This window comes from Thamnophis elegans, chromosome 8, assembly GCF_009769535.1.
Source record: "Thamnophis elegans isolate rThaEle1 chromosome 8, rThaEle1.pri, whole genome shotgun sequence".
Taxonomy (NCBI): domain Eukaryota; kingdom Metazoa; phylum Chordata; class Lepidosauria; order Squamata; family Colubridae; genus Thamnophis; species Thamnophis elegans.
Window position 1 is genome coordinate 14,340,594 of NC_045548.1, and position 25,529 is coordinate 14,366,122.

Below are 25,529 nucleotides of genomic sequence, written 5' to 3' on the forward strand. Positions count from 1 at the left end.
CTGATGTGGCTCTCAATGAAATTGAGTTTGACAGCCCTGAACTATATGATTTGCTTAACAACTGCAGTGATTTGCTTAACCATGGCAAAAATGTCATAAAATGAAGACAACTCACTGAAGTGTCTTGCTTGGCAATGGAAATTTTAGGCTACATTGTGGCTGTAAGTCAAGGCCTCGCTGTACTTTTTAGAGCTCATCTAACTCAAAAGATTCCACAAGGGTTATAGCAGGTTAACAAGTCAATTTTAATAAAACTAATCACAGGCTGCCAGAGTGGGATATAACAGCAAATTATAGTTATATAAATAAGGAAAGGGGGAAATGAAGCATAAAGGAGGGGAGAAACGAGAGAAATTTCAGCGGCAATATTCTCCACTCAACGATTGGATGTTTTATAATGGGGTAGTTCAAACTGACCCATAGTTTTATAAAATTCATTTAAAGTTGAGAGTTCTACTTTTCTTTTTCTAATTCATTGCCATCTTCCTTTGGCTTGTACTCTAGTTCCTCATTCTCCGAAGATGAAATTTTACTGTCCCAATCATCTTTACTGTATCTCTCCATCAAATACGCCTCAGGATGAAGGTCGTCATCATAAATTTTCCTAGCTTTCTTCCTCCTCATTTTCTTTTGGTGTTGCCGTATCTCAGCCAACTGTGTTTCTAGAACCGAAGTCCCTTCCAGGACCTCCTTCTTTTTCATTTTTTTGTAATCCATTATTTGCTTATTTAATGTTTTATGATCAATTCCAAATAGATTTGTGTGGATGGAGCGCTCCCCAAGGGTATCAGCGGCGGTGGATTTTTCCTCACTGCAAGGAATGGAGTAAACAATGAAACATACAGGCTGAAGGTATCTGATGTTTGCATATATTCCTGATTTTTCCTGATTCCCTGCAATTTGTACCACTTGGGCAAGTGTCTCTTACCCTCCCAGAGTTTTTAAGTCATCCCTATAGTTAAAAGAGGGGATGACAATAGAAAAACCATGCTGTGTAATCAGGCTTTCAACTGCACAATTGGAAATTTCTACAGTAAAAGGCATTTTAATAGATACAGACTTTAGTGACTACTTGAAGTTACAATGGCACTGGAAAAAGTGACTTATGACCATGTTTCACACTTATAACCCTTGCAGCCTCCTCCAAGGTCATGTGATTTACATTCGGATGCTTGACAACTGTCTCATATTTATGATGGTTGCAGTGTCCAGGGGTCACGTGATCACCTTTTGCAACCTTCTGACAAGCAAAGTCAATGGGGAAGCCAGATTCACTTAACAACCGTATTAACTAATTTAACGACTGCAGTGATTCACTTAACACATGTGGTAAAAGTTGTAAAGTGGGACAAAACTCACTTAACAAATTTCTCACTTAACAACATGAATTTTGTGGCTCAATTGTGTTTGTAAGTTGAGGACTACCTGTATTAAGGGTATTTGTCAATAGCTCAGGATTGCCCCTGCCTTTACTAATTTACCTGAAATCATCCTGAATTAATTCATTTTCTTCTTCAGGCCCCATGTCAGCAATTGCCAGTAATTTCTCAACCTGTAACAATGTAAAAGGAAAGAAAACACTGAAATTGTCCAGAAATAAGACTTTTCTGTTCACAATCAAAATATAAATAATAAATTTCTAAATCCCATACATTTTGTGTGTTGGCTTCAAGCATAACACAAAGGGAGACTTCCACTTAAGTCGAAAATCTTTTCTTGAGGTCAACAAAGAAATGAAATTACCATTTTATGGAAATAAACATATTAAGAGTCTTTGAGAAAGTTGTGGGATCGCCAGAAAAAGAAATGGTGGACTGAAGATTATTGTGGCAGAATGAAGAGCCAGTGAGTGACTCTTCGATACTTCCTTTCCGTAGAAGGGGAAGGCTTGAGATCACCTACAAATGCTCCAGACAGCTGCTCTTCTCAAGGAGAACACAAAATAGCAGTCTTCAGCATGCTTAGAGCTTTGGGAAATGAGAGCTCAATTGCCATTGGTACTTTAAAGATGCTATATTTGCATCTTTGTGATCATTTTGTAGGAAATGACCAGACAGGGCCCAAGGGGTTAAATGCACCATCAATTTAGAATCCCTTCATGCTCACAAGATATCTAAGTCCAGCTTTCCTTGAATTCCATTGATCTTTAGCTATTATCAATTTGCCTTGATTCTTGTTTAGAGGTAACATGAAATAAACTTGCATTCATTTTGGACCTAATTCCGATTTCTTGCATCTGACGCACTTTCAGAAATTGCTGCTTTTCAGCTATTAGAAATATTTGGGGTTGACAAGTTTGATAACAACAGATGAGTTTCCTTCAATCCTTAATGAAAGAATGTTTTAACTACAAGTTGAAGAATTTTTAAAAAAAGGGATAAACAGAAAAAAGGTGATTAAAACTTGATTTTAGAAAGTTCAAATAAACTAAGAACCCTTTATGGAAATTACCATATTTTTCAGAGTATAAGATGCACCAGAGTATCTCTCTGCCCACAGCCTGGAGTTCGATCCTGATGGGGTTCAAGCTTGACTCAGCCTTCCATCCTTCCAAGGTTGGTAAATGAGGATCCAGATTGTTGGGGGCAATATGCAAATAATACTTCTACATTGTACTGGAAAGTGCTACTATATAAGTCTAAATGCTATTGCTAGTCACCAACAGGCTCCTTAACAAAGGTCACAGCAACTCTTACTGGGTGACTGTGAAGCAATATATGACTCTCTTGCTGCAGCTGCTCATGCTGCAACTGTTTGTAACTCGGCACCAGATAGTAATCAGAATGAGCCATGTGGTTCTTTAACAATATTGGTTGTCTCTGGTGCAAACAACTTTTTTCCTCCTAATTATGTTACTCTACCTTTACAAAGCATAAGATAGCTATGTACTTTACATGCATATTATACATATACTGTAAACATTTAATATAAATGTAAATTGTATACATGTAAATAGTAGGTTTTAGCTATCTTAAGTTTATAGCCTATTGTATAGTAAACTACAATTTTAATAGCAATAGCACTTAGACTTATATACTGCTTTACAGTACTTTTACAGCCCTCTCTAAATGGTTTACATAGTCAGCATATTGCCCCCAACAATTTGGGTCCTCATTTTATCCACCTTGGAAGGATGGAAAGCTGAGTCAACCTTGAGCCTGGTGAGATTTGAACTGCCAAATTGCAAGCAGCCAGCAGTCAGCAGAAGTAGCCTGCAATACTGCACTCTAACCACTGCGCCACTGTGGCTCATACAAGAATTTCATTAAAGAAAAGAACTTCAATTAAATTACCCTAGAAACACAGACATATAGGAAATTTCTTTCTTACCTCTCTTATAGCCTCCTCTTCTCTGTCTCTAATAAATGTTATTGAAGGAACATTTACCCGGATACGATACGATATCAGAAGATGTCTAGAAAGAAAAAAATGTTAACGTCTACATAATTACGTATGAAGACAACCTAAAAGCATTATCTGCAAGCTTCTCTTTTTAAGATGGAGGGAATAGAATGTTTTATAGATGGCATTTAGATCCTAAAAAACTGGCCTGTATGTATCCGAATTTACAACCTAAAGGCTGGAGATGTGATTGTCTCGATGCTACATATTACCATATATGGTGGACTTGTAAAAAGGTAAAAGCATTTTGGATAAAAATATGGTGGATTATGCAAAATGTTCTTTAAAAAAGGATAAAGTTTACCCCTCAGTTATTCTTGTTAGGTATAACTACTGATTGTACTGTTATAGAGACTAACTTAATTTTGTATTTAATAACAGCAGCAAGACTGTTGGTGGCGCAATCCTGGAAGAAGGAAGATTTGCCTACTATTAAAGAATGGACATTAAAAGTAACAAACCTAGCAGAGATGGCTAAAATATCAGCATATCTCAAGAATCACTCAAATGAGAGATATAAACTGGAGTGGAGAAGATGGATTGACTATATTCAAAATAAATATGGGACTAAGAAATTCCAGATAGTTTATGACTGAAGAAACAAGGAATGATATAATCTGTTTAGAGTTAGCCTAGCAAAGAGGAGTTAAAGCTCAAATGAAAGATGATACTAACTTTCTTTAAGTTTATTTTAGAACATCTTTGTTAAAGATTTATACCCTGTATTTGTTCTGGGAAGTCGGAGGGGGGGGGAATGTTGGGGGGGGAGGGCAGGGGAGGAGGTAAACATTTGCAAAGGTTTTTTTTTCCTAAAAATTTTCAATTAAAAAAAAAAAGATGGAGGGAATAGATTTATGTTATAAATACACGTAATCCTCGACTTACACCCACAATTGAGCCTAAAGTCTCTCTCACTAAGCTAGGCAGTGGGCAAATGAGTTTCCCCCCTTTTATTACCTTTTTTTTGCCAGAGATGTTAAGCAAATCGCTTCAGTTGTTAAGTGAATCATGCGGTCATTAAGCGAATCTGGCTTTCCGCATTGACATTGCTTGTCAGAAGCCAGTTGGGGAGGTTACAAATGGTGATCACATGACACACGCACACACAGGACAGTGCAGCTGTCCTAAATAACGAGAATTACCAAGCGCACAAATTTTGATCACATGACCAATTATGGGGATGCTGAAATGGTGATAAGTATGAAAACCAATCATAAGTCACTTTTTTCAGTGCCATTGTAATTTCCAACAGTCATTAAGTGAATAGTTGTAAAGTGAGAACGACCTGTAGCAGCTCCGGCCCTTTGGAATGAACTCCCCGCGGAGATTCGGACCCTCACCTCTCTCCAGGCCTTCCAGAAAGCCGTCAAAACCTGGCTGTGCCGGCAGGCCTGGGGTTGATGAGTTCCCCTCCCCTCTCGACTTGTATGGCTGTATGATTCTTGTGTGTTTTAATTACGTGTATTGTGTTTGTGTCCCCTTTTCCCCTTCTGAATTGTTCACCGCCCTGAGTCCCTCCCGGAGAAGGGCGGCAAACAAATAAACTAAATCTAATCTAATCTAATCATTATTCTGTTAATTCTGGGTGTCAAAATGTGAAGGAGGCCTATTACACTTTTTTATAAGTATCCCCCCCATTCTACAGACCAAAACCAGCCAATTCTTTAAAGCAGTGTTTCTCAAGCTTGTCAACTTGAAGATGTCTGGACTTCAACTCCCAGAATTCCCCAGCCAGCATTCGCTGGGAGTTGACATCCAGATAAGTTGACAAGCTTGAGAAACACTGCTTTAAAGGATGTTTGCTTGACCAAAGATACACCATACCTAATATATAATATAGTACCTAATATATGATGCTTTTCTCTGCAAGGCTTCCTGAATATATTCATCCTTTTCTGCATTGCCGGAACTCTTCCAATATATGCGACATATTGCAAAATCTGATGTGAGGGAAGCCTAAGAAATTTAAAATACTAACTTTAAATGCCCATTTCACATTTGAAAGCAGTGCGACAAACAATTATATTACCAAACTGCACGCGAGTGAAAGACATTGCTATTAAAAATAGTGCTACCATATCAATCGTTGGGAGTGGAAAGATTTTACTTCACAGACATTCAAGAAGGAATTATTAGGTAAAGGTAAAAGTTCTCCTTGCACATATGTGCTGGTCATTCCCAACTCTAGGGGGCAGTGCTCATCTCAGTTTCAAAGCCGAAGAGCGAAAACTGTCCAAAAGACATCTTGGTGGTCATGTGGCTGGCTAAACGCCAAAGGCACACAGAACTTCCCACCGAAGTGGCCCCTATTTTTCTACTTGCATTTTTATATGCTTTTGAACTGCTAGATTGGCAGAAGCTCGGACAAGTAATGGGAGCTCACTCCGTTACGCGGTGCTAGGGATTCAAACCGCCAAACTGCCGATCTTTCTGATTTACAAGCTCAGCGTCTTAGCCACTGAGCCACCGCGTCCCTTATAAGGAACTATTACCAAGAATATAAACTGAAGGATAATCGTTCTGCAAGGAAAGGGAAGAAGATATCAGTTATATATCAATTCAGTTTTACCAAGAAGTACAAGTTCCATTTTAAAGTAGGGAGGTTCCAATATTGCAAATACAATTGAGTTTAATCTTAATTCTGATGAATATCAATGGAAATTACACTATTAATGATGTGTTGAAGAAATCTAGATGTCAATACATTTTTACATATTTTATGGGATATATAGAAATGAAATACTTATAAACATAGTTAAAAACATCTGAAAGTATCACACCCAACAGTCCAATTTCAAAAGCAAGTTATCCATACAATTGGATTTTAAATCAGAAAAAGTCAATGTACACTGAATATAACACATGAACAGGAAAGCAAAATGCCCCATTACTGGAAGCATCAAATATCAGGTATTAAAAACTAACAAAAACAATGAAGACAGCAGCGTTGCCGGAAGTTCTCTGCCAAAGAGCAAAAAATCTTTCCTCTTCCCTGTTGGAAAAGGATGGTTGGAAAGTGATTCTTCCAAAGAAACAAAATCCTGGAGAAAAAAATTAGGGTTAAACACCAATGTAAAGTACAGGTAGCCCTCGACTTACGACCACCATTTGAGCCCAAAATTCCTGTGGCTAAACAAGACATTTGTTAAGTGAATTTTGCCTCATTTTACGAAAGTGGTTAAGTGAATCATTGCCATTGTTAAATTAGTAATATGTTAAGTGAATTTGGCTTCCCCATTGACTTCACTTCTCAGAAGGTCACCAAAGAAGATCAAATGAACTCAGGATACCGCAACCGTCATAAATATGAACCAGTTGCCAAGCATCTGAATTTTGCTCATGAGGATGCTGCAACAGTCATAAGTGTGTGAAAAACAGTCATTAGACTCTTTTTTCAGTACTGTTGTGACTTTGAAATGGTCAGTAAATGAACTGCTGTAAGTTGAGGACTACCTGTAATAGCCTCTCTCAAAGGGATACCATTTTTGTAATAAGGATTTTTTGAAGCCTTTATCTACGATCATTACTAATATATTAAAGGAATAGTCTGTTTTAAGCCCTCTTACTAATAGATCACGAGTAATGGCGTGGCACGACAAAACCGCGGTCCACTAAAGCGCGCCCGATTAAAGCGCGTACCTGATGTCATCAGCAGCGCGACAAATACGACTGCGGAGAAAAAAGTGCGCTTTAAAAAGCGCTTTTAAAGCAAGCCGATTCACGTAAAGGGAAGGGTTAGGGTTAGGTTAAGCGTTAGGGTTAGGTTTAGGGTTATGTTAAGCGTTAGGGTTACGTTTAGGGTTAGGTTAAGGGTTAGCGTTAGGTTTAGCGTTAGGTTAAGGGTTAGGTTAAGGGTTAGGTTTAGGGTTAGGTTTGGGGGGGGTTAGGGTAAGGTTTTCGCGTTAATTTTAACTTTACCGCTCACAGCGTGATGTTTTCGTCGCGCTGTGATGACATCAGGTACGCGCTTTCGTCGAGCGCGCTTTAGTCTACCGCGGTTTTGTGGTGGAACCGAGTAATGGTACATCTATGTCTACAGAGCTTCTCTTCCATAAGTTCCAGCTGAATAGGACTGCAAATTAAATGTAAAAGCATACGCAGGTCTGGTATAAAATGGTATTATCAACTTATAACAAAGATGGGGAACAACAGACCTTTCCTGAATTGTAGACTTCAACTCCCAGAATTCCTGAACCAGCCATGCTGGCTCAAGAATTCTGGGAGTTGAAGTCCAGAAGTGATAAAGGGACCATCGTTCCCTACCTCTGATTAATAATACAACAGTACAACTGTTCTTGATACCTTCGCAATCCAATGCAATAAATAAAGGCAATAAACCATAAGCAATACATGTAGAACAGTTCTCAATGCAATCCAATGCAATAAAGTAAATCTCAGCAACATCTGCACAGTTTCCTGGATGCAATCTCAAAATCAGATGTTTCTGCTTCAACACATAATTAAAGGATTTTGCAGACCAATATGATTTGTACTTGCCTTAAACACATCCACATTGAGATCATAAAGTTCTTGGCCAGCTAGAGGGGTGCTCAATAGGTCCCGTACAGCTTGAAAAAACAGAACGTTCAAAGTTTTCTTGCGAATGCTATCTTGTTTCCTGATCTTTGGAGGTTGTAGTTTTAAAACATCTGTCAAGCTGGATGGTTTGTACAGCTTTAAAAAACAAGTGATTGCAGAAAACAGTTTTGGCATTAGATATAACTTTTTAGACAGTAGTGCATTTCTTTAAGGATCCAGTACAACTGCCATTGTTTCTCCAATCTGCCCCATAATAATTAAGCGGTAACAGCAATTCCTAACTGGAAACAAAGTGCTGAATTTCAATTACACCTCATAGGTATACAGTTGAATTTAGATTTCAAGGAATATCTATAATAATAAATCACATTTCATTATATTTTAACTTTTAAAAAGAACTGCCTCCTCCAGAGGTAAGGGAAGAAGAAAGAGGTAAGGAGAGGTGGGTGGAAGGGAGAGAAAGAGAAGGAGAGGAGGGTGGAAGGGAGAGAAAGAGAAGGAGAGAGGGCAGGAAGGGGAAGAGAGAGGGTAGGAGTAGGGGAGAGGTAAGGGAAGAAAGAAGGGGAAGGAGAGGAGGAAGGAAGTAGAGAAGGAAGGGAGGGAGGAAAGAAAGGGAAAATAAGGTGGTGTTACAATAGGTATGGTAAACAAAGCAACTCAAATTGTATATTATAACCTTTTAAATGGAATAACAAAAGTATAAGAATGGCAAAGAAAAAGAATAACTATGTGAATGTATACCTATAATTGTATGTAAGAGAATAAATGACAGTAAGAATATAAAGCACAATATAAGTAAACAATATTTTGTTATAAATAGCTAAGTATAAATAAATATAGAATTGTACATAAAAATGGATAATGAATAAGGAGACCATGAATGCAAGATAGAAATGCATAGAAGGGAAAACACTAACTGTAAAGAAACCGATACGGAACTGCAGTATGATATATGATGGAACGTCTTGTTCCTATGTTGTTTTAAGTCATGTGTTTGTTTTTGTGATGTGTTTATGTGTTTAAAATAATTTTTTTTTAAAAACTGCCTCCTCCATGGAGCGGCCAATCATAACTCAATATTAAACAACAGTTCCAACTATATTTGTTTATCTTATGTCTCTTTATATACAGTATCATATTTTTAAAAAAATGTGTATTGGTTTATGGGGGTGGCATAATTCTTCTATGTAACCTGATTATGAGCAAGACTTTTCAGCACAGTTATTTCAAATAGCTATAATCTTAAATTTTGATATTTTATATAGATATCCTTTTAAAGAAAAGCTGCATAGCTGGAAATATGGTACAATAGCAAAAACCTAAAAGTAAATCAAACATAAATAATCACAAATAATTGGGTACCTACTAAATGTCTGATAAATCTAAAAAGAAAAAAGTCAAATCTAAAAAATAGTCAAAATAGTCAAAAATAGTCAAACAGACCACCATCCAGTCAGAGCTGAAGAAGCTTCTTGGATGAGAAGCAAAATGTCTTCAAAGAAAAAACCAGAAAGTTTAGTTGCCTCTTGAAAAAAGCACCTTTGAGACAACCATGACCTGGATGACTGAGAATCTCCATAAACAAATATAATTACACTATACATATTTTGAGTCCTTTTTACAATATCTGTAATAGCTGTAAATAACAATCTAATGCTACTATTTAGGTGTTAATGTGGCTTTATTCTATTCCTATACCACTCCCTGATGAAAACGGTGAATGACAAAACACAATAGCGTAACAATTTTTTTTTCAAATTCAGTCTGAAATACAATACAACTTCAATGAAAACACAAGTAACTGCCACTGATTTATGCAATTATGGCAACAAAAGTTGCACTTTAGGGTTTACCTGAACCCCAAGAAAGCCACATGATCTAGTACAATGATCATAATTGAGGAATTAAATAAAATTTATGAAATGTGCTAATTAAGACACTGCCTTAAGATTAAGGGATTTTTTTTCTTACCACTTCAGATCCAAGTGTAGGACTAGAATACCAAAACTTCTTCCTTTAAAAATTAGAGAAAAAATAGTGTTTATGTTTTAATAACTGTAAAATATATATATATTTTTGGGTGCTATTTTGCAAACTCTACCTGAAAAATAATTTTAACAAGGGCACTAAATAATTTAAAAAGCGGCCACAACTCACTCATTAGTTATACATTGTTCATGAGCAAAGATGACATGCTTCACCATTAAATCATAATTTACTAATACCCCTTACAGCAGTTTTTCAACTTGGACAACTTTCAGATGTGTGAACTTGAAAATAGCTTGCAAGCATGCTATCTGGGAAATTCTGGGAGTTCAAGTCCATACATCTTAAACTTGCCAAGTTGAGAAACACTGTCTTAGGAATCATTAAAGGTTCATATCACACACAAATAAAAGTCAAAAAAAGCAAAAGAAGATCGAAGTTCAGAGTTCCAATCCAAAATTCAGAGCTCCAAAATTTATGAGTTTAGAGTCAGACTTAGTATTTTACAACAGTCTATGTCACAGCCCCTTCATGGATTACTGCCTTGTCATGGCAAAGAGGCTTGTGTAGCTCAATTAAGCTATGAGCTATGCTGTATAAGGCCACCAAAGATGGACAGGTCATAGCAGAGAGCTCTGGCAAAACGTGGTCCACTGGAGAAGGAAATGAATTGAATTGAATTGGATTGAATTTATTATATTTCTATGCCGCCCTTTTCCCAGAAGAGACTCAGGGTGGCTCACAACCCAAGTCAGGGGGAGGGATAGGGGATACAAATAGGGAAAAAAAGACATAGACAAACAATACCACAATTTTAAAAACAACTCAACAGACACACCATTCGAGCGGGGACAGGAACTCATCAGCCCCAGGCCTGTCGGAACAGCCAGGTTTTAAGGGTTTTGCGGAAAGCCTGGAGGGTGGTGAGGGTCCGAATCTCCACGGGGAGCTCGTTCCAGAGGGCCGGAGCAGCCACAGAGAAGGCCCTCCTCCAGGTGGTCGCCAGTCGGCATTGGCCAGTGGATGGAATTCGGAGGAGGCCTAATCTGTGGGATCTAATCGGTCTATTGGAGGTAATTGGCAGCAGGCGGTCTCTCAAGTACCCAGGTCCAATACCATGAAGGGCTTTAAATGGCAACCCACTCCAGTATCTTTGCCGTGATAACCCCATGGACAGTACCAGAAGGCAAAAGGCCTGGAGGAATGTTGTCCATGGAGTCGCGATGGGTCAGACAAGACTTCACAACTAACAACAATGTCACAGTAGAACTAACTTAAATACAGACTTATTCATAACAGCTAAACAGGCAATAAAGCATTTATTTATTATTGTCAGATGATCGAGTTGTACTTAAAGCATTGGGCAATATGAACTTTACACAAGCAGGTATTTGTCCTAATCAGTGCAATTTACTTACTTGAAATGAATCAAGTGAATTACTGAGGCTGCCTTCCAAAACCACGCAAAGGATGGCGCTGTAAGACTGACTCTTAAGTATCTTTAACCTGGAACCAATTTTGTATAACTACCGTAAGTACAGGTAGTCCTCAACTTACACAACAGTTCACTTAGTGACTGTTCAAGGTTACGTCACTGAAAAAAGAGAGTTATGACCATTTTTCACACTTATGACTGTTGCAGCATCCCCATGGTCATATGATTTACATTTGGATGCTTGACAACTGACTCACATTTATGACAGTTGTAGCGTCCCAGTGTCCTGTGATCCGCTTTTGTGACCCTCTGACAAGCAAAGTCAACGGGGAATCCAGATTCATTTAACAACTGTTACTAATTTAACAACTGCAGTGATTTTCCTTAACAAATGTGGCAAGAAAAGTCGTAAGATGGGGCAAAACTCACTGAACAAATTTCTCACTTGGCAATATAAATGTTGGGCTCAATTGTGGTCATAAGTCGAGGACCACCTGTACAGCTTGCTTCTGGGTATATTATAAAGCAAGGGTCCCCAAAGTTGGCCACTTTAAGACTTGTGGACGTCCACAAGTCTTAAAGTAGCCAAGTTTGAAGACCTCTGTTGTAAGGCATAGATTTGCAAGTGCAACACCTATGTTATTATTTCAGAGAATGACGGGAGAATCGGGACATTCACGAGAAATAGCAATAGCAGTTAGACTTATATACTGCTTCATAGGGCTTTCAGCCCTCTCTAAGCGGTTTACAGAGTCAGCATATTGCCCCCAACAACAATCCGGGTCCTCATTTTACCCACCTCGGAAGGATAGCAGTAGCAGTAGACTTATATACCGCTTCATAGGGCTTTCAGCCCTCTCTAAGCGGTTTACAGAGAGTCAGCATATTGCCCCCAACAATCTGGGTCCTCATTTTACCCACCTCGGAAGGATGGAAGGCTGAGTCAACCCTGAGCCAGTGAGATTTGAACCGCCGAACTGCAGGACTGCAGTCAGCTGAAGTACCCTGCAGTGCTGCATTTAACCACTGCGCCAATGGGATCAAACTTCTGTTAACTTCCCCAAAAAATCAGCAAGGCTGTAATTCAGAAAGAATTGTGATCAGGCTTGTAAGGGATCTCAGTTTAGGAGAACGATCCTGCCTATCACGCCGCATAGGAGGATTAAGCGAGGCAAACACCTCCTACCCACGAAGCCATTAACGCTCCGAAGTTCAGCACCCATTCCGGTTCGGGTGCAAAAAAAGAGAGGATCCACTCACTTTTTTTTAACGAGGAACTTTTTGATCAACTCGCTGGGGGATCGGCAGAGTCGTCTGGAACAATGCAGAGCCCGAGAACAGCCGGGGCAGGTTATCCCGGACGGAGCTCCCAAAGCAGGAAGCAACCGAGGCGAACTCGCCTGTTTCCCCGCCGAGGTGAGAGCCAAAGTGGCAGCCGCAGCCAAGCCGTTCCGAACGTTCCACATCGTAAGCCAGAGTTCTAGAACGCCTGGGAAGGCGGGGCCGAGCCGCGAGCCGCGCTTCCTGCGGATGCGCCCCTCACGACACCGCCTGTAGCAGAGCTCTTTCTACAGCGCCCCCCAGCGCCTAGGAGGGACTTCTTGGAGGCAGAGCTTCGACAGTCACCACGTTTATGTTCTGTAGAGATTTTCCGTCATCCAGGTTCTGGTTGTCCCAAAGGGGCTTTTTTTCAAGAAGCAACTGGACTTTCTGGTTTTTTTTTCTTTTGAAGACGTTTCGCTTCTTATCCAATAAGCTTCTTCAGCTCTGACAGGCTAGTGGGGAATGGAAGGATTGATATTCCTTGCAGACACCTGGTAAAATTGAAAAACTACGGGAACCAGAAGCCCCACTCAGGTGACCCTGAGGACACAGATAAACCTCCAAGTGCTTCAACCACCCTCTAAAACAGTGTTTCTCAACCTTAGCAACTTGAAGATGTCTGGACTTCAACTCCCAGAATCCCCCAGCCAGCGAATGCTGGCTGGGGAATTCTGGGAGTTGAAGTCCAAACATCTTCAAGTTGCCAAGGTTGAGAAACACTGCTCTAAAAGGATGCAACTGACCAGCTGTCTGCAAAGAATATAAATCCTTCCATTCCCTACCGTCCTGTCAGAGCTGAAGAAGCTTCTTGGGTGAGAAGCGAATTGTCTTCAAAAGAAAAAAAAGTAAGTCCAGTTGCCTCCTGAAAAAGCACCACTGGATGACCAATTTGGTAGATTTACTGTCCGCTTTTACTCAAGGAGTTAAGGCAGCTCGGCTTCCTTCGTTTTAGATTGCGTGCAGTCAGCCAGACTGGATTTGGCATTTATATCCAATTGTTGAGACCTTCCCAAGGACATGAAACAGGCAGATATGGATATTTGATAGTATTTGAGGGATCATGGAAAAGTGTCAGCTGTTCTGAATAAAGCTGCCTTTTGCAATTGACTCATGGTAAATTTGTCAATGCTGATGGTGTTCAAGAGGTGCTCCAGTTGTTTTGGGATCGTACTCAAGGCACCTATTGCTGTGGTCCTTTGCTCAGTCAGCCAGATGTTCAGACTGGATTTGGCATTTTAGTCCACCCATTGAGTCCCTCCCAAGGATCTGGGATAGACATTATCATTATTATTATTTCTCCACAAAAAAACAACAACCTTGTGAAGTAGGATGGGCTGAGAGTGACTGAGCCAAAGTCATTCAGGGAGATTCCATGGTTCAAATGTGGGTCTCTCTCATGGCACGACAAAACCGTGCTCGTCAAAATCGTGGTGATAAAATCGCGGCGCTAAAGCCGCGACGTCATCACCATGCGTCATCACCGCTGCGACAACAGCGCGGCAACAGAAGGGCGCTTTAAAACGGCGCCGCGGCAGAAAGCCGATTTCAATTAAGGTAAGGGTTAGGATTAGGTTTAGGGGTTTGTTTTAGGGTTAGGGTTAGGGTTAGGTTTAGGGTTAGGTTTAGCGTTAGGTTTAGCGTTAGGTTTAGCGTTAGGTTTAGCGTTAGGTTTAGGGTACTGAGTGCTTGGGAATGCGCGGATTTGCCCTCTGCGATTATGTCATCGCGGTAGGGTCGTGTTTTTCCTTAGCGCTTAGAACAGCGCGAATTAGTCTTCGTGCTTATGTCTCCGCAGATAAGGGCTTCGCGGATTTGTGGTGGAACCGGTCTCTCCAGACCTAGTCTGATATTACACTATGCTGATGTATATATTTGTTCTTTTTCTGATTATATTATGGGACGTGTTTTCCTGTCACCCAAAATGTAAAAGGGCAGTTTCAGTAATCTATAACTCCAGTCACATCTGAAAGTTACTGCTCTGCTATAAAGTTGCGCATTTCACTTCAATAGTATTTTAAAGGATTAAAAGTCCAGGAGTTCTTCAGTAGCATCAGAGAGTATTTGCAATAGTAGACACTACAAAAATTGAACATGTAGAATAGCTTAAACTATATGACCCCAAATCTCACATGTATTATCCACTCCTAATCACATCAATTATCTTTCTTTTAGAATATATATTTATACATATATATTAGCCTTATTTCAAAATTTGACATATTTACAGTATTTGGGAATACGTTCTGTTAATTTTAATGCTTAAATTTAATCTTCATTAAGTTAGCTGCTATTTCAGCATAACAGCCTATCCCACAGATGATATTTGGAGAAATATCTCAGATACCTTTAGCAGTAATCCTTATTTGACAACAAACCCTTTAAATATTGAATACCACTGGGACACTCATCGGATGTATCCAGTGAAAAGGGATGACAGATACTTTTATTTTTCAGGTTTGTTTTGCTCTCCATTTAACAAAGCTCTATAGAACAAACGGAACAATATAAATGAACAAAACATACTCAAAAGCGTGCTCCCCCCCTCCCCCAAAAACTAAATGGAGATTTGTTGTCAAAAATCAAATCCGTTACTTTGGTATAAACTAGGGACTTCCAAATCTGGTGACTTTATGCCTTGTGGACTTCAACTCCCAGAATTCCCCAGTCACCATGGCTGGCTGAGGAATTCTGGGAGTTGAAGACCCTAAGTCTTAAAGTTGCCAAGTTTGGAGACCTCTGGTATAAACATTTAAAGACAAATGTAAAAATACTTTATCTCATCAAAGCATATGTTAATCATGGACTTCATTAGTGACTGGGAGCCCTTTTACAACTGCCAGAATACTTTCAACCATCCTTTCCATCATATGGCGGCGGGCTTGGGAAGTTGCAGATCCAATATGGGGTGTTATGATGACATTCTTTAACTCCAATAAAGCATGACCTCTGAAGGAAAGGAAAGAGAAAAGTTGTCTGTTGTTGTTTTTTTAAACTTGATGTGCCATGCTTAAGTAAAATGGAACTGAGCATTTATAGACAGTACTTTGGTCTTTCAAAGTTTTTAGAAAATAGAATCAGATTATTAATATTTTGCAGTTCTTAAAAATTCAAGCATCTCCTTACTTCTGCCTCTTGTGGCACACAAACACAATAATGGAGAATACACAGACTCTGACCATTTTTTCTTCGAAGGGTTTATTATCCCATAAGCCACTTCGTAATCGTAAAAGAATATTGGCAGGCAACATAACATGCAGCCAATCCATCTTGCAGAAGTGTGTTCTGCACTGCAAGCATTGGGAGTTCTGAAGAGGAGAGTTGAGGACTGTAGCATTTATCAGTGGACTCAGCTTAGACGTTCCCACAATATAACTGATTGTGAAGAACTGGGACACAGATTTGGACAGGGATAAATATAATCCTTTCATGGCTAGTTGACTGGATCTGTTGACCCTTTTTTAGTGTCCTCACAACATGTTAACCCAGATGTGGGTACAATACTGTGTATACTATATGTGCAATCAATCTTAACTATTGAGAAGACCAAGCTTAGCCAACTAAATGGGTGTATCTTGAATAAAATTGAGCCATAGGGAGCCGGTCATTCTTAGCCCAGTCTTCTCATAGAATGATGGCTGTGGGAAAAATAGAAAGGAAGCTACACTGTCTTGAACTTCTGAATGCAAGGCAGACATAATTATATAAAAATAAATAATTGATCATTTAATTTTTATTTCAGTTCTCTGTGCTTTCCTGTGGCCAGCAAGACCCAGTCCTTCTAAGTCCTTAGATTGTTTTGAGTTGCTCCACAGAAGGGGAAGCTAGTGTCCTAAGCATTTGTAAGACATTCCTCTGGGGGCATATATCTCATTTGTCTTGGAACATTTAAAACTAACTTCTCAGTGTAAATAGGGAAATGACGCATTCACATAATGAAATTAAAACCTATAAATATCTATAAATCTAATGTTTAAATACTTATAAATTTAAATGTAATTCTTTGTGTGCATATTTGTTATTTTCCCTACAATATAAATTGGTTTGGATTAATTAATATTTACATCAAGCAGGAGGTTGAACGTGATTACCTATATGTATATGTGTTTCCTTTCAATGCTATGATTCTTTGAGTTTGAATTCAAAGCTTAGTGAACAGCTTCTGCTGAATTAACTCCATAATTGTTGTCTATTTATCTTGGCTAAAAAAAATATGCTACATTGCTGCTGCAGATTAATTTCACATTTGGAGAACTTAAATAAACTTACTGTATCATATAATATTCACTGAGACAATCTATCCATGTTGTCTCTAGGAGTCAACAACTCACATCTATCAATAAAGGTGTATACTATTTAGTCAAATATAACCCTATTGATTAATAGAAAACATTTGTTTTCTTCGGCATCAATGGTCAACTTTCTTATCTTAAATAAACCTCAGTCTAGATGAATCACAGATGAGTCAGAGTATATTTTGGGATAGAATATCTAAAATACCTAAACCTAAAATGAAAGAATAAGCAGAGCCGAAAGGTTCGCACTGACATATTAATTCTTAAATGCATACATTTTTACCTTGGCAGTGGCTCTGGATACGTTACATCCAAAGCTGCAGCCTTAATTGTTTTTGTTTGGAGGGCTTTCAGAAGTGCATCTTGATCAACCACTTGACCTGAATTTAAAGCAAACAAGAGAACAATGGTTTTACTAGTACTATCAAGAGATACTGCTTACCAACCTAAAAGTGGAGAGTCATTTCTCTGAGAGCAGTAAATCATTGTTAGATGCGACATATCACTTTCACACTAAAAGATTGGCATTTCTGGTGACAGCCATGTTGGAAACAAAGAAAAAATGCCTTATATTTTAATGAGGAGCATTTTGAATGAATGGGGTCTAAGCTAATGCAATCTTATCACAAAACGAATTTGGGGTTACAAGAATTGATCAATACGTAACAATAACTCAGTTTGAAATTGTTGGGAAAAAGAAAAGTTATTGATTTGAGGGTTAGTGGAGAAACCTTTTTATGACTTCCTGCAACTCTATGAAGTAACCATAATCAAAATATTGAATTCTGTTTTGCTTAACACACTATAACACACAAATATTGCAAATGTGAAAAGGAGAATCAAAATGATTAGCAACTCCACATTATAGTGAAGAAGCTGAATAATGTGCTGCTCCTCTCAGCTTCTTACTGTCAAAACATTAATTTTCTTGGCAGGAGAGGAATGGTTTAGGAGTGTGAATTTAAAAAATATTTGGCATTTCAGAAAATTTGGAATGGAAAGAAGATGAGAGCATGCATAAGGAACAGGAATACAAGAGTGCTTATTTTTAAAAAATGATAAAGGAAATGCTTTACTGTTACCTATCTGCTTCATCTGTACATTTGGGTCTTTAATTAATATTTGTAGTTCTCAGGTTGACTATTATTTCAAGGAGGTGTTTTAGATATTGACTAACATTTACAAATTAAAGTGAACATTTCAGTATCTCTGCTGATTTGTTAACTGAAAATATTCACCCTGTCCTATGTATGGTTTACTTCTGGAGATCAGAAGCCCAAGAGCAGTAAGTAGCAAGAAAAATAATCCTAATATAAAATGGATACAGGTAGTCCTCAACTTACAGCAGTCCGTTTAGTTACCATTTGAAGTTACAGCAGCACTGAAAAAGTTACTTAGGACCATTTTTTACACTTATGACCGTTTCAGCTTCCACATGGTCATGTGATTCACATTTGGATGCTTGACAACTGGTTCATATTTAGGACGGTTGCAATCTCCCAGGATCACATGATCACCTTTTGTGACCTTCTGACAAGCAAGGTCAATGGGGAAGCCAGATTCACTTAATAACCATGTTACTCATTTAATAACTTCAGTGATTCACTTAACATATGTGGCAATAAAAATGTAAAATGGGTCAAAATTCACTTAACAAATTTCTCACTCAGCAGCGTACATACATTCTGGGCTCAATTGTTGGGCTACCTACCATGAATACCTATAATGGTAGTCTACACCTAAGTATTTCAGGAGAACATTCCTTAGAACACTAAGGAGATTTGCATTTAGGGAAATGTTAGCCAGGAATTCTAAAAATGGGATGGGGCATGAACTGGGAAGAACAAGTTTAATCCAGTATGAGTACCGTATTTTCACGACTATAAGCCACACTGAAAATCCTAAAATTTGATCCAACACCGGCAGTGCGGCTTATAACCCGGTGCGCTTTATATGTGGAAAAAGATCTCCCAGCTGCTTTCGCGGCTTCCTGGAGTGCCAAGAACCTTCGCGCTCTTCTCCGCTCCTCGCGACTGCAATAGATGTCCAGAAACGGCTTTTGGGGCTAATGCGGATTGGATTTCCAGCTCGATAGCCCCTGCCACTTCTGGACGTCTATTGCAGTTGTGAGGAGCCGAGGAGAGTGTGGAGAAAAGCGCGAAGGTTCTTGGTGCTCCAGGAAGCCGCGAAAGCAGCTGGGAGAGGCGCGCGGTTTGGTTTCTCCTCCCTGGACGTCGCAGCAGCAGCCCCAAGCGCACCCATCTCTGTGTTTTTCGCATCGGGGCATGCTCTTGCAGCACACCCCGATGCGAAAAACACTGAGATCGGTGAGTTTGGGGCTGCTACTGCAACATCCAGGGAGGAGAAACCAAACCGCGCGCCTCTCCCAGCTGCTTTCGCGGCTTCCTGGAGCACCAAGAACCTTCGCGCTCTTCTCCACACTCTCCTCGGCTCCTCACAACTGCAATAGACGTCCAGAAGCGGCAGGGGTTATCGAGCTGGAAATCCAATCCCCATTAGCCCCAAAAGCCGCTTCTGGACATCTATTGCAGTCGTGAGGAGCGGAGAAGAGCGCGAAGGTTCTTGGCGCTCCAGGAAGCCGCGAAAGCAGCTGGGAGAGGTGCGCAGTTTGGTTTCTCCTCCCTGGATGTCGCAGTAGCAGCCCCAAACTCACCGATCTCAGTGTTTTTCGCATCAGGGTGTGCTGCAAGAGCATGCCCCGATGCGAAAAACACAGAGATCGGTGCGCTTGGGGCTGCTGCTGCGACGTCCAGGGAGGATAAACCAAGCCGTGCGCCTCTCCCAGCTGCTTTCGCGGCTTCCTGGAGCGCCAAGAACCTTCGCGCTCTTCTCCGCCCCTCGCGACTGCAACAGATGTCCAGAAGCGTCCGGAAACGTGCGGCTTATAACCCGGTGCGCTTTATATGTGGAAAAAGTTTGAAAAATTAACGTTAATTGATACTGCGGCTTATAATCCGGTGCGGCTTTTGGTCGTGAAAATACGGTATTTGAAAATATTACAATATCTCAAGCTCTTTAATTGAGAGATGGGGCAGTTGAGTTATATAATTCTGTCTTAAATTTTCATGACAGAATTTTATTTGTAATTCCTTACTTTCCCTCCTGTCATAAATGATTTTTATTTCATCACATTCAAGGAAAGTGTGGCTATAATGAGTTTGAAATCATTATACTACCTCTACAGATGTTGATAAGAGTGGCTGTGGGCTTCATAAGTTCTAGTTCCTTTCTCCCGATCAACTTGCATGTCTGAGGGGTCAGATTCACAGCCAGCATCACAAAGTCAGCTTGTGGAAGTAAATCTTCCATTTTCTGGCAATAAACCGCACCAACAGCCTGTTCATCTGCCTCATTTCTGCAGGACATAATCATTTAGTTCTAATTATTAATGCTAGCAATATTTCCACTGATGTTTCATACATCCACAGAACTAGTGACAAGAGCAATCTGAACATATGTACATCCACAAGGCCTCTAACCTATTATAAAGATGCCTTATTCTAGCCATTTTTGAAGAATACCGCTTCATAATACAGCCTTCTTCCCATTCTCATACCAGCGCCAATACTACTTAGGTCAGTGATGGCTAACCTTTTTATCGTCGCGTGCCAAAAGCATGCACCCTTAATGTAATGTGTGCTCCCCCACCCCTGCACATGTGCACGTGACTCCTCAACTCCCCCTGTGCATGCATGTGCAACCCTCCCTGCATCATGTTTTGGGCCTAGTAGACTTCCCTGCAGTTTCCTGGGAGCAAAAGTGGACTGCAGAAGGGGCACTGTAGCCCCCACAACCACGCATGCATGCGCCCCCACACATGCACGGCAGAGATCCAAAAACCAGCTGGCCAATGGGAGGCGCATGCGCAGTGGAGCTAAGCTGGGGCGATGGCTTGTGTGCGATAGGTTCGCCATCAAGGACTTAGTTTCATACTGTATTAATCTGATTCAGTGTTGAAAAAGCTTTTTTCCTATCTTCTCCCAACACAAATCTTGATATATGTACAATATATATTGTTTTACTGGCAAGTACAGTGAAAATGAAGCAGGAGCCTCCAAACTTAGCAAATTTAAGACTTGTGGACTTCAGCTCCCAGAATTCCTCAGCCAGCCATGCGAAATGGGTCTTTAAGTTGCCTAGTTTGAAGATTCCCTGGTCTAGCTCCTATTTGTCTCTTTGGCTGACCCGCAACATTCATTTATGGGTTTAAAATGTACATTTGTGAAAGATTAGGGAAAAAGTACTGTTTTATACAGGTATCCCTGCAATGAGAGTTATTCATGGTAAGCATAAGAGAAATATAAAAATAGATAGGTTTATTTATTTTTTTAGTGTATCTATGATCTAATCTGAGAGCTGGTTACCTTTGGTTTCGGTTATGATAAAGAATTTTCATCTCAAAAGCTTTAGCTCTTTGAGCCACCTTGTAACCAATCCGGCCCATTCCAATGATTCCTAGAGTTGCACCAGTTATTTCTTGTCCCAGCCAGTCGATATTAAAATGTTTAGTGTCAGGGGAAACTGCAATCTGATAACCTAGATGTTTAAAAACAAACCAAAAAGAAGTGGATTACAGTAGTACAAAATCAGCCAATACTCAATTGTTGTGGCCCGGCAAGAGCCATTGGAGCTGCCACCAGACTCCGACAGCGAGGGGCCTTATGAGTCAGCCCTGGAGGATGTGGAGGACCCTGGACAGGGTTCCGATTCCGAGCAGGGCACAGAGAGACTGGTTGGCCACCAGGTGGCGCCTGAGCCTTGGATCAGTGGAGAGGAGACAAGAGTGAGTGATCCAGAAACCATCTGTGAGTTGTTCCGGGCTGCACGCCGTCGAAGGGCTACTCGGCATCAAGAACAACTACGTAATTACAGGAGGTAATTACGCTCAGCTGATGCTCATTAAGCTCCTTTCCCGATTATAAAAGAGACTGCTTGTGCCATGCCGTTCTTGCAGAAGTCAACGTTAGGGACTAACGAGAAACAAACTTGGCAGGCTGGTTTGCTGCCAGAGTTTGTTTGCAAGGTTTGTAGGACTTGCTGCCAAAGTGCTTATCTCTTTGTTGATTCGGCTTTCAGCCACCAAGAATCTGAACTTATTAAAAACATTCTCATTTACGTTTGTCTCGGCTTTCGTTCCTGGACGGAGGAGGGGGGGTCAGAACACTCAATAGCGCAGGTCTCACTCTTTTGTGGCAAAGTATGTCGAGATTCCCCGGTCTAGCTCCTCTTTGTCTCTTTGGCCGATGCAGGCATGCCTTCCCCCGTAACATTCATTTGTGGATTTTAAAATGTACATTTGTGAAAGATTAGGAAAAAAGTACTGTTTTATACAGGTATCCCTGCATTAGTAAGTGGTTCTACAGAACACACTCTATGTTTTTATATTCCAGAATTGCATTATGGCATTAAAATCAATCTATGGCATTACTAGAGTCAAATTTAACTCTGCTGGGTTTGGAAGCTATGATGGCAGATGTCTGGGCAAATCTGTACATTGGACTGGAAGCAGGGGGGAAAAAACGAGATGTGGGCAGTACTCAAAACCACGATCGCTCTGGTCTGCGGAAAAACCTCTCTCTACATAATGTGTTCAAAAGATTGTGGGCCGCTGATCTGATAGTTCATAAATCCAGTAGTTTGTTATATCTTGAAAGACCACAATATAACCTTTAAGCAGAGGCAAACCTTGCTAGTTCTTGGATGGGAATCATGAGAACATTTCAGAGAGAACTAAACTGGAAAAATTTAACTTTTCTGGGTTAAAGACAATGACAAAATACTTACATTGCACCTACAAGGGAGTCTTTTTAAAACAATATGAATCCATCCAATTACATCGGAACATAAAAGATTTAAACAGTCTCTCTCCCCCGCCCCCCAAATAAAGGAGAATATTTGTTGCTCAGAGTTGAAATGAGAGATCCTGGACATTCTCTGAGTTTGTTTTCTTGCAGACGTTTTATTACCCAAACAGTGCATCAGTGCACTGATGATGTTACCTACTTGAGGTAATGGAACGTCTGCAAGAAATCAACCATGCTCAGAGAGCACCAAGGACCCCTCAATCTCTCCCTTCCCCCATCGTACTGTCATTGGGTTAACAAAACTTAAATTTTACCTTCTACAACTCTTCTAGCGGAAGCCAGCATCAAAGCCATTCCTATATCAGCTGTTGAATTGGACACTTCAAAGGGAGTATTGGTTACTCTTATACCAAAGCCAAAGATCAGTTTTAAATCAAGGTGGTCTATTCCTACACCCGAGACTGCAATCACTTTTAAATTACGAAGCTCTTCCAGAAGATCCCTGGTAGCTCCAGGTTTACCGGCCCACATAAATATTGCTTGGATTTTTTCATTAAGCACCTGCTTGTTTTTCAGATATTCCTGCATGGTGACAAGTTTCAGATGTTTCTCCAGAAACTCTATGTGGTCTTCATAAACTCCATCTGGACCGCCAATGACATTTATTAATGTATATGGTAGCTCCTGTTTTTCCACAATCTACTTAAACAAAAACAATAGATATTACTTTTATAACACATACTTCTATAACAACAGTATACAATTATTAATCTACTGATCTTAGAAAAGCGTATTGGTAATAGCATTTTAACCTTTTAACAGTTTTTGAGAGTTAGCACCATTAAAACTAATGTTCTTTTTTTTACTGATGTGAAAACCGAGACATTTGCTTGTTTTCATTCATTGAAATTAACACATTGTACAAAAATACACATCCATAAGATGCCAGGTTAAGAAAAAAATTGCTGCTATACTGCTGCAGATATAGCCTTAAAATTGCCCCCTTTGCCCCCCTCAAAGCTCCCCAATTCTCTCTCCATTTCACTGGATTCAAAGCGCAAGTTTGCCAGAGATGATTGATGGCAGTTTTTCTTCCTCATGTCCCTCTTTCTCCATCTTGACAAAAATAAATTACCTCGGTGAAAGTATCAGCCATTGCACAAAATAATGCAGCTTAGCTTGCTTCTGGATTGTTACTTGTTTCAAAGTACAGTGTGGGAAGATAATCTTTAAATCTCTCCCAGCCAGAGTTCCAAAGAAGCCAAGAGTGAAGGACTTTGGAATTTAAAGAATATGCAAAGTTTTCCACCTGTTTTATATTCACAACCAATTTGTCTCTCAGGATGGGGACTGGCTCAGCTTATCCTGGAAGCTTGTACTGGTGAATGAGGATTTGAAGAGAAAGATCCTAGTTTGAGATTTTATTGTCCTATTTATGAAAACCAAGTATCTCTCTTTAGTGAAATTCTTAATTGAAGGCTACCGCCTCTCATAATTTTTCTATTGGTTATTTCTATTTTGGGAGCATTGTCTTAACCAGAAAATAGCTATTTTAAACTAGAATGTAAAAGAAAATATATCTTCAAGAGTACTCCTTTCAGTTGAAATTACTTATACAGTAGAAAAACCAGACAACTGGTATTTTAAACAAATATTTAAAAATGGTAGAGCACCAGCATATCAAGAAAAGCCTTTTTTTCTGAATCTGCAAGTCTCTTGAAATTTAAACTTTAATGTGCATTCTGAATTATCCAGATTCAATGTAATAACTCAAGCTATAGTATCCTCACTTCTACTAACAAAGAGATCTTTCATAAGAAAAGGGCAAAGTTTAATGCTGAGCTTTGAATCAAGCTGTAACTTAATAAGTTATTTGTTAAACTTTTCTCTCTTAACCAAATGCAACTGGATTATGGTCTTGATCATATTTCAGTCTTTTTATTTCAGTTGAATGTGTCTACTTAATTTTCTACTCTTAAAATACAAGTGTAGTTGACTTTGTAACAGAGGTGAGTTGCTGCTGGTTCGGCCCAGTTTCGCCGAACCAGTAGTGGAATTCAGGCCTGGGTCACAGAACCAGCAGCAAACCAGCCCTGCCCCTGAACCGGTTCCCTCACTGCCACTTGGCTGCTGCCTTTTTGGATATTAGTGACTGCATGTGCACAGTTCACTGTAAATTGTTCTGCACATGTGCGCAGAACAATCTGATTGAACTGCACGCACACGCACAAAATGCATGTGCGTGCACGTTGCATCTGGGTTGCGAACCAGCAGTAACACCGGCAGCAGCCCACCCATGCTTTGGTGGGCTTATGCCATTTAAAAAACAACAAATGCTAGAACCACAATGCATTTCTTTATTGGATCTTAATTTCATTGTTAAAGAAATTATGTAGGTACAAACAAAGCAAAAATACTACTTTTTTAAAACTTCCTAATTATTGCATGAGTATTCTAAGTTATCATTCAAGTCTCTTTATAAATCAGAATGCAGTTTGAAAATATTGATCCTGTTTGAAAATACATTTTTATTAGCAGCTCTGTATTGCTAACTTTTAAAAATTACACGAATCAAATTAAAAGAAGAAAAATAATCAATAATTAAACATACCGTTGAGTACATCCTAAAAATATTTTTCTTTGAATAATTGGAATTTAAAGATATGGACTTTTGTTTTGTTGCAGAATAACAGTCACAATGGGCTTTATATACCTCCTGTGAAGTGT

The 25,529-nt window shown here is 39.6% G+C and overlaps 2 protein-coding genes across 2 annotated transcripts; both read right to left on the reverse strand.

The window, feature by feature from the left end:
- Nucleotides 1-30: 30 nt before the first annotated feature.
- On the reverse strand, nt 31-12,883 carry RBFA (ribosome binding factor A). The gene is made up of 7 exons (XM_032223119.1): nt 12,623-12,883; nt 9,913-9,955; nt 7,900-8,076; nt 5,246-5,358; nt 3,331-3,415; nt 1,482-1,552; nt 31-811 (listed from the first exon to the last, which is right to left on the reverse strand). The coding sequence occupies exons 1-7, from the start codon at nt 12,826-12,828 to the stop codon at nt 454-456; spliced, it is 1,053 nt and encodes a 350-aa protein (XP_032079010.1). The 5' UTR covers nt 12,829-12,883; the 3' UTR covers nt 31-453.
- Nucleotides 12,884-15,101: 2,218 nt separating this feature from the next.
- On the reverse strand, nt 15,102-24,816 carry LOC116512475 (probable 2-ketogluconate reductase). The gene is made up of 6 exons (XM_032222967.1): nt 23,938-24,816; nt 23,117-23,501; nt 21,363-21,534; nt 20,175-20,353; nt 17,261-17,357; nt 15,102-15,631 (listed from the first exon to the last, which is right to left on the reverse strand). The coding sequence occupies exons 1-6, from the start codon at nt 23,956-23,958 to the stop codon at nt 15,478-15,480; spliced, it is 1,008 nt and encodes a 335-aa protein (XP_032078858.1). The 5' UTR covers nt 23,959-24,816; the 3' UTR covers nt 15,102-15,477.
- Between the last annotated feature and the right edge of the window lie 713 nt (nt 24,817-25,529).